Genomic DNA, 9,234 nt, shown 5'->3' with positions numbered 1-9,234 from the left:
ACAACACTTTTTGTTAGACTTTTTGTCTACACAATGAATAGAATGCCAGGGGCAGTTCACAAAAATTTACTGGTGTGAAAAAGGCTGTTGGCTCCAATTCGTGAAAAGTTCATGCCGCAAAAATGTCTTGCTTTTCAGAAGGTCCAATCCCTGGCTTGAGTCATCGAATCCAGGCTTGTAATTCCCATGGAGTTGACGATTGGCACAAATAGATTCCATTATGCAATGGCTTCATCAGCCACGGATAAGGGTACATGTTTAATCCTCATCCTCATTATCAGACTTCAAGTGGCTTTAAATGTTCCAGTTCTCTGTGCGAACCTCAATGGACGAGACAATGCCCTGTCCCATGGTCTGAAAGTCTTGAAGGATGGCCTCCACGTTTGGGGCCATCAAACTTGATGCAGATGTGGACGATGATGTCGGCGACTTGGCCTGTACTTGGAGAGCCTGGCATGGGAGGAGATGAAACATACTGTATTATGATACTATTGTCCTGGTTTGAAAATCATTAGTGTGGTATTGACTATTAAGTCCCTGCAGTTTTTACTACATTAACATATATCTATGGAGCTCAAAAGGGAATGATTTTTGAGTGGGACTACCAAACACACAAAACTCTGTCACTGCAGAGTCATGTTATCTATTGAGGAAATATCCATTAAACCTTGCTTTGTTTTCCAAACAGCATGCATGCTGGACAGCTTTCTTTGCAAACTGACACAAATGTCTGGAAACTAATCATCATTGAATAGAGATTACCTTATTTCCCCTATCCTTTTTGTGTCGGCAGGGACATCCTGCTGTACTGAGACACATTTCTACACATGAGTGAGTTTGCTTTCACTTTACAACTATGTGACATTTGTATAAACCAATGAATGCTGATAAAAAAAAGCTTGGAAAGTCAAGTGCGTGGGCACATGAAGAATTACATTGGAGGTTCGTAATTGACAAGTCCCACATACAGTCAGGTACCTAAGCTACAGATTTTACATTGGACTTGCAATATTTTTCTTTATCCATGCATATGGATATTAAAGTGCTTAGTGGTTCCTATGTGAGTGCGTTAACATGAACACCTCCTCTGGCCCTAAATGTAACCCTGTGGACGAGTGAAACATAAGGTGATTTCTGTCCTTTGTGAGTCAACAACAATGTCCACTTTGTTGTGAGACACTATACCTGAAAGTGAGATAGTGAATCTGACTGAATCACATCTGGCCACAAGTCAGATCTTGACATGTCACAGTTTCTGCATTTTGTAGTAGTCTTGTGTACTACTCAAGACTATGACTAGTCAAAGATCTTAGAAATTACCTTGAAAGGACCTGGTTTGAAGGCAGGTCTTTTCCACAGGACTGCAATGAGATTCCCACCATGGGTGTCATGGAAAAACAAGGCCAGCTCACCAAAAGCCTCCTACATGCACAAAAGAAAAGAAAAAAAAAATCAACACAGAATTCACTTTGAATACAACCCACAACCCCCCCCCCCCCACAAAAAAAAAACATAAAAAAAAAAACAAAACACAGATGCACAAGTATTTATAATGTCAAGAAGGAAAATTATACAAAAATTACATCGAAGTAAGAAAAGGATTAGTCCAAAGTCAGTAAACAGAAACTAACACTCATGTCATATTCCGTTGAAGAGAGAAAAAAAAAAGTCCTAAAGACTTTCAAGTGAGTTTACAACATTTGTACATGTATGTCATCATTCTATAGTGATATACCAGCAATATAGGAAATGGATAAAAACATTGCAATGTTGCAAATGACATCTTAAGAATAAAGTACAAACAAAAACAAGGAGATGGTTTTGCTATTCAGTGTAATTTGGATATAATTATGAGTGTATGTGACACATTCAAACAAGCCTAGCCACACATACATGTTGTATATTTAAATAAAAATAGTTTCAGTCCCTCCGCAGGATCATAATAAGGTCCTAAATCACTCGTCTTTGTGTTAGCAATAAAACTCACCCTTAGCTCTCGAAGGTAGCATTGGACTGGGTCAAAGTTGATAACAGGAAGTTGCTTTGCACCCTGGGATGTCTTCAGGGTCAGCAGTCTTGAGGTCACTGCTCCCTGGCTTGCGTCGATAGCCTCATGCCTCCTGGTTACCAGCTTGTCTCGGAGATGAATGATGACATCATAGGGCTCCAGTGGAGGCCGAAATATCTTCTAAAATATGTAAAAATATTGCAGGGCTTTAATTCATTTATTTAAAAAATGCAGGCACACACGCACATAGACTGTACACACAAGGAATGCTCCCCAGGAAGTGGAGAGTGAGCACTGTCAGTGCTGGCAGGAAATAATGTATCCAGAGAATGGGGTAATAGTAGTATGAATGCACTTTGAGCACTCTTACAGAGTGGATTTGGTGAAATATAAATTCATATTATTAAGAAGTTTCATGGCCAGAGTAATAAATGGAGTTCAATGATACAACATTCAATGTAATCTAGAACAATTCTTGGTTGTTTCCTGGATTTTGTCATGACAAAGATTCCCAGACTAACACATTCTGCATAACAGCAACATTTATGAAAAAAAAAATGTTGTCTAGTATAATTTTCTATCAATTTATTACTATCATAATTATCAATTCTTTTTAAAGGAAGGGGCTAGGGAGGGCATCCTTTTGGGCTGATTACAAAATTACATGTGAAATTTCATCACCAACCCTTACTGTGTGTTGTTCCTTGATAGGATGAGCAGCTACGTAGCATACTTACTTGTTCAACTGACATACATATCCATAGAAACTAAATGGTAAGGAACAACGATTAACCCATCGTTCCTACTTCATTTTGAATCCAAACAGCCTCTGCGTAGAGCTACTCCCTCTGTACCTGAATGCTCATATGCAAGCAACCACAGGATTGATAGCTGAAGTCCCCCCTATGATCTGAAGGACTGTAAGTGACCATGCATCACAAAACCAACAAAAAGTCACATGTACTGAGTTTGTGTTGGGACTGAATATAGGTGAAATGGGTCAACCCAGTCAATCTTGACTTTTTCATATTTTTCAAAAGACCCAGTCTTCTACATAATACTAAAATCTGGGATCATAAAACGAACAGGAAATTGTACTTTTGGCAGTTTTTCTCAAACGCTTTTTGATTGAATAGTGTGATTAGGTGTTTCTCATGGAGTCCTCTTTTCATTTTGTAAGAACCCTGTCCATACTCTTCACTTTCAATTCCAATAACTTTGGAAAGAATCATGCTACTGCTTTGAAAGCCGCCATTAATCATCTACATAATTGTAAATGTGTTAATTAAGCATGCTCAATTTCAGCTTAATCTGATAATCCCTTCATTGTTGTTACTCTGGTGGTTAACATCCTGTTTTTGTTCCATTCACAGCACAGGTAGCGCAGCTTGGTGAAAGATTAAGCGCTTGAATAGACCCTCAGTGTGCTTCAGAGCCGCTTTTCTCAGTTCACATTTTTCAGAGTGTGTGCTTTCTTTTCAATATTAGGTTTTGTGATGCAGGGTCACATAAGCAACAAGGAAAAGGTGCCTTGCATATTAGTGGCACTACAGCTGCAGCCAGAGTACTCAAACTAGAGACCTCGGGTCTGCTGGTCTTCAGTATCATCAATCGTATTGAAAGTCCATGTCTTTTCTTTTATTTACTTCGGTGTTTTGAATGTGAGGGATATACATACTTAGCTGAATGGAGTAAGAATTCCTTTGTACATTATGGCTAAGTCTGTGGGTATATAAGTTATCATTTTGAGCGCATACCTTGAAATCACACTCAGAGAGATGTTTGGCAGACAGCTGGTCCTTCAGTTCTTTGAGAGATTCCCCAGCTAGGGCCACTAGTCTCTTGAAAATCTTCAAAAAATAATGATAACAGCAAGAATATGAAGACAGAACTTCATTTCAGCAAACTTGGTTTGAAGAACTGTATTACAGTGTAAAAAAATTAAGGAAATAAAATAGTATGAAAAGAAAAAAAATCTGAACTATTGTCAACATTTGGAAACAATTATAGTTTGTGAAGGTGGTTATCTCTTACAAAGCATGTGAAAATCATTATGTGAAAATCAAACCAATGCTGTATTTGACACAAATTTATGAGAGATGACGAAGGAATTGGATGTACACATTACTTATATGACACAGAAATCAAAGAACACATTCAGCTCATCTGAGCTTATTTCATGAAAATAAGAAAAATCAAGGCTTTTGTTGTTTTCTTTTCCTCCAAGAAGCTTACTATGTACCTGGATTGTTGGTTTTTCCTGTGTCCAGATTGACTTCTGTCTGTCAGCAGGCGTTGCTAGGAACATAGTTGGCAGATGCGAGCGATTGTTGGTGAAATGGTCTCGGATTTCATCATAATTTGCAGCTGGACAAAAAAAAAAAAAAAAAAAAAAATTAAACAGCAAAATGAATATCCAGTGTAACATATTTATAATTTTTACATTAAATTCAGGAGAAACAAAATAAACAAAATCATACTCTTCAGCATGCTGTAAATGTTACCCATTACACAAAGAGGGGAATAATTTTATCAGTATTTATAAAAGAGCTGTACTTCATGTACAACACAGCCCAATTCATTTTGAGGAGAGTGACAATACAAAATGACCTTGAATAGAGATTACACTCTGCAAGAAACACTGCGCAATGTTGGTTTATGGCTGAAGAAAGTTTTTTTTTTTTTTTTTTTTTTTTTACAACCGGGTAGACATAACAAATACAAAAATGGGTGAATGGTATCAGGGAACAGAAAGAGCTGTAATACCTTTGAGGTCATTGTTGAAGTTGATGATGAGGGGGGCACTCTCCCAGTCATGGGTGCAGAGCAAGCTCAAGAACCGAAGAAACCCTGTTTGTGGACAGCTGAGGGTGGGTGAAAAAAAAAAAAACACTTCTCAGTGCAATCATAAAGTGAATTGGAACATACAGCAAATGGTTATGTGCCTATAATTAACTACTACTAGTTACAAACTTTAAGATACAAATCATGACATTTTAAAGTCTTCACAATTTGCTCATTATCTTTAACATTTACAAAGTGGAAGGCAAATTGCTCATCAAAAAATCCCTCCCAATTATCAATGACAATCCTTTTTAAGCTTCTGAAAGTTTTTAAGAATGTTTGAGCATGGAGTAGATATTTCCTCTTCACCTCTCACTCGCTGGCTTATATTGATTCTATTACAATTAAAACCCTTCAATTTGCGTTAAAAAAAAGAAACTTCAAATCCTTACTTCATATAACTATGAATCATACGTATGTTTCCACAGTGTATGACATATTAAACCACGGTTACAATTCATTATTTTGAAGGTTCAGAATTCTGAAGGTTTATTATTTCAAAGGTTAAAGGTTCATTATTTTTGAATCCTAAAATGTAACAAAGGTGGATTAAATGATCCTTCTCAATTACAAACAATATTTCATTTTCAGATTAAAGAACCTTCAGAGTAACAAACCCTCTTTCATTTTTGGATCGACAAACTTTTCGAACCAACCTTATCTTCATTTTCAGAATTAGAAATCTTCCAAATATTGACATTTTCAGATTAGCGAACCTTCAGAATGACGAACTTCACGCCTAAAACATAACACCCCTGCTCACATCCACCTCATCCCTCCTCCCCATACGTATTCTCCACACACATCAACACCCACACATTCACTTACCCTGGTGGTGTAAGAGGAGCAGGGTGTAAGAAGAGGTACGCCACCATGAGATCTAAACTCTCGGAGGTCACATGATCAGATAGGAGATGTGCCGACACCCACCTCTTGGCCATTCGGACAGTGGGACCATACACTCCATGATGCTGCTGTACACTGCCATGTGCATTGAAAACAAACAATTTTGAAATTCCAGATATTGAAGTCATTCAAAAGACATCTTTTTCTTATTTCTAAATTCATAAGTACATTACATTCAAAGTCTATCATAGCTCAACTAAAACTTTTCTTTTATGTCGATCACTTTATAATACAACACATCATGTATACTTTTCTTATAACTTTGTTGTTAATGTAATCTGCAATAACTTTCTAAGGGTATCTCCCCCTTCCCCCACGACAAACTCTGTTTTGCATGCAGGGTGACTTCTTCTTTTCATACTGTAATGGCAATCAATAATTTTTACCACCTACCTGTGACTTATTAGATGTCATAAATGGTCTCTATCTCGTTAAAAGCTTGATCTAGCTGTTATCATTATCATTTTCATCATTATCATAATAATCATCATCTTCATTGTCATCATTATCATAATCATCATCAACATCATCATTGTAAAAATATTAACGATCATTAATATTCTGATCACTGATGCAAGCACAATTTTCATTTTTTTTGCCAAAGAGTGGTGACAGAACTCACCCATTAAGCAGATTCGTCAGGTGTGGCTGGTGCTCCGTCTCCACTTCCAGGGCGCTGGACCTTGGGTTGTCTCTGAGCATGCTCAGTCCTTCCTTGCTGACCACTTCCTTGAGAAGGGTGATCTCTCGTCTGTGAGCCACGGACACCTCAAACACGAAGCCATCCTAGACACGCAAAAAACGCAAGGTGACAACAAACATTTAAAAACAAATCATACAGTTGAATGCTATAAATACTTACTCTCTGCAAGAAAGGTGATTCTTGGTATCTGAGAATATAATGCAAATGGATGAACTGCAAATCATATATTTTCTTTCTAGTATTATGGCCCTATTTCACATATAATATAATATCTACCTCTACGGCTAGTGCTGCATAATATTTCAAGTGAGAGATATGACGGCTATGGTGCTAGGGAAAATATTCAATCATGGAAACTCATTATATTCGTTTGTGATATTAAATCATACTCACAACAAGGAAAAGTAGAAATTACGCAGTGCGTAATATATGTCCCCGCCGGAAGTAGCATTTTGTTGCAAAATGTACAATATAGGTCAAAAATCAAGGTCAAAGGTCAAAGAAGTCAAAGGTCAAAATTCTGTGTAGAAGTTTTGAAGCCCTCACCTAGAGCCATCACATAAAGTAAACCGAATCGAAATCGGGGTAGAAATGGCGAAGGAGTAGCATTTTGTAGCCAATGTACAATATACGTCAAAAATCAAGGTCAAAGGCCAAAGAAGTCAAAGGTCAAAATTCTGTGTAGAAGTTTGGAAGCCCTCACCTAGTGCCATCACATAAAGCAAACGGAATCAAAATCGGGTTAGAAATGGTGAAGGAGTAGCATTTTGTAGCAAAATGTACAATATAGGTCAAAAATCAAGGTCAAAGGTCAAAGAAGTCAAAGGTCAAAATTCTGTGTAGAAGTTTGGAAGCCCTCACCTAGTGCCATCACATAAAGCAAACGGAATCGAAATTGGGTTAGAAATGGCGAAGAAGCAGCATTTTGTAGCAAAATGTATAGGTCAAAAATCAAGGTCAAAGGTCAAAGAAGTCAAAGGTCAAAATTCTGTGAAGAAGTTTGGAAGCCCTCACCTAGTGCCATCACATAAAGCAAACGGAATCGAAATCGGGTTGGAAATGGCGAAGGTGTGGCATTTTGTAGCAAAATGTACAATATAGGTCAAAAATCAAGGTCAAAGGTCAAAGAAGTCAAAGGTCAAAATTCTGTGTAGAAGTTATGAAGCCCTCACCTAGTGCCATCACATAAAGCAAACGGAATCAAAATCGGGTTAGAAATGGCGAAGGGGTAGCATTTTGTAGCAAAATGTACAATATAGGTCAAAAATCAAGGTCAAAGGTCAAAGAAGTCAAAGGTCAAAATTCTGTGAAGAAGTTTGGAAGCCCTCACCTAGTGCCATCACATAAAGCAAACACAATCAAAATTGGGTTAGAAATGGCGAAGGGGTAGCATTTTGTAGCAAAATGTACAATATAGGTCAAAAATCAAGGTCAAAGGTCAAAGAAGTCAAAGGTCAAAATTCTGTGTAGAAGTTTTGAAGCCCTCACCTAGAGCCATCACATAAAGTAAACCGAATCGAAATCGGGGTAGAAATGGCGAAGGAGTAGCATTTTGTAGCCAATGTACAATATACGTCAAAAATCAAGGTCAAAGGCCAAAGAAGTCAAAGGTCAAAATTCTGTGTAGAAGTTTGGAAGCCCTCACCTAGTGCCATCACATAAAGCAAACGGAATCAAAATCGGGTTAGAAATGGTGAAGGAGTAGCATTTTGTAGCAAAATGTACAATATAGGTCAAAAATCAAGGTAAAAGGTCAAAGAAGTCAAAGGTCAAAATTCTGTGTAGAAGTTTGGAAGCCCTCACCTAGTGCCATCACATAAAGCAAACGGAATCGAAATTGGGTTAGAAATGGCGAAGGAGCAGCATTTTGTAGCAAAATGTATAGGTCAAAAATCAAGGTCAAAGGTCAAAGAAGTCAAAGGTCAAAATTATTATTATTATTATTATTATTTATTCGGCATTTGCAAAACAATAAAAGTGATAACAGAGAAACAGAGTAAACAAACAAAACACAAGAAAACGAAGTGTCAGGCTTTCCCTGTTGAGCTTCCCGAAGGAGCCGGGTTGGAAAAAAGCAATCAAAATCACTATGACCCTTGGGCCTCTCCAACCAACTTAAGGAAGCACATCAGGAAATTGTTGAACATAAAAGAAAAGAAATAATACAATTTTGAATTAAGCGTGTACACCAAGGGATTTTTTCTTTATACAAGCAAAAAATATCATTGTGGCAAATGGGTATTCCTTCCACCCCCCGTAAAAAGAAAAGAAAAAAAAAATCCAGTATACAAAAAAAAAAAAAATGTTATCAGAGTACATCTCAACAACAAATATCCCCTCTAACTGCACTGCAGTGTATGAAGCCAGCAGGTATTTCAAACTTCAAACATCAACATCCCCCAAACATCCCCCAAATCTTCAATACACAGTAAATATAAAAATAATTTCAAAACTTTAACTTCATCATTATCCTGAGACTACATAACCCAGCACTTTCTTTAAAATTCCCTTGTGTGGTATTACATACACCACTGTGCAATATACATTATATATCAGACGCCAAAAGTCATAAATACAGTAATATCAAATAATACAAAGCATGAATTAAGGCATAAACATCCCCCAGAAAAAAACTATAAAATTACTAATCAGTTCATGTTGTATATGTCTTACACAAAAAACTGAAACCCACAGACAAAAATATAACTGGGTCGCAAACAAAACTGAATATCAATCATTATTCTGTGTTTTATGGCAACCAAGAGCAATCATG

General features: G+C 37.2%; 1 protein-coding gene across 1 annotated transcript in view; it reads right to left on the bottom strand.

Annotated features, from left to right (window-relative positions):
- The window catches only part of LOC140230616 (nucleolar protein 6-like), a 28,725-nt gene continuing 19,491 nt past the window's right edge, over positions 1 to 9,234 (bottom strand). Inside the window, exons 16-23 of the mRNA XM_072310757.1 lie at positions 6,381 to 6,544; positions 5,681 to 5,833; positions 4,775 to 4,872; positions 4,251 to 4,375; positions 3,766 to 3,858; positions 1,988 to 2,188; positions 1,321 to 1,422; positions 1 to 450 (exon numbers count right to left, since the gene is read on the bottom strand). Of these exons, the coding sequence (XP_072166858.1) occupies positions 295 to 450; positions 1,321 to 1,422; positions 1,988 to 2,188; positions 3,766 to 3,858; positions 4,251 to 4,375; positions 4,775 to 4,872; positions 5,681 to 5,833; positions 6,381 to 6,544 (1,092 nt within the window). The 3' untranslated portion in view covers positions 1 to 294. The remainder of the gene's footprint in view (positions 451 to 1,320; positions 1,423 to 1,987; positions 2,189 to 3,765; positions 3,859 to 4,250; positions 4,376 to 4,774; positions 4,873 to 5,680; positions 5,834 to 6,380; positions 6,545 to 9,234) is intronic.

Source organism: Diadema setosum, chromosome 7 (assembly GCF_964275005.1).
Source record: "Diadema setosum chromosome 7, eeDiaSeto1, whole genome shotgun sequence".
NCBI classification, from domain to species: Eukaryota; Metazoa; Echinodermata; class Echinoidea; order Diadematoida; family Diadematidae; genus Diadema; species Diadema setosum.
This window is presented reverse-complemented; position numbering and strand designations above follow the sequence as displayed.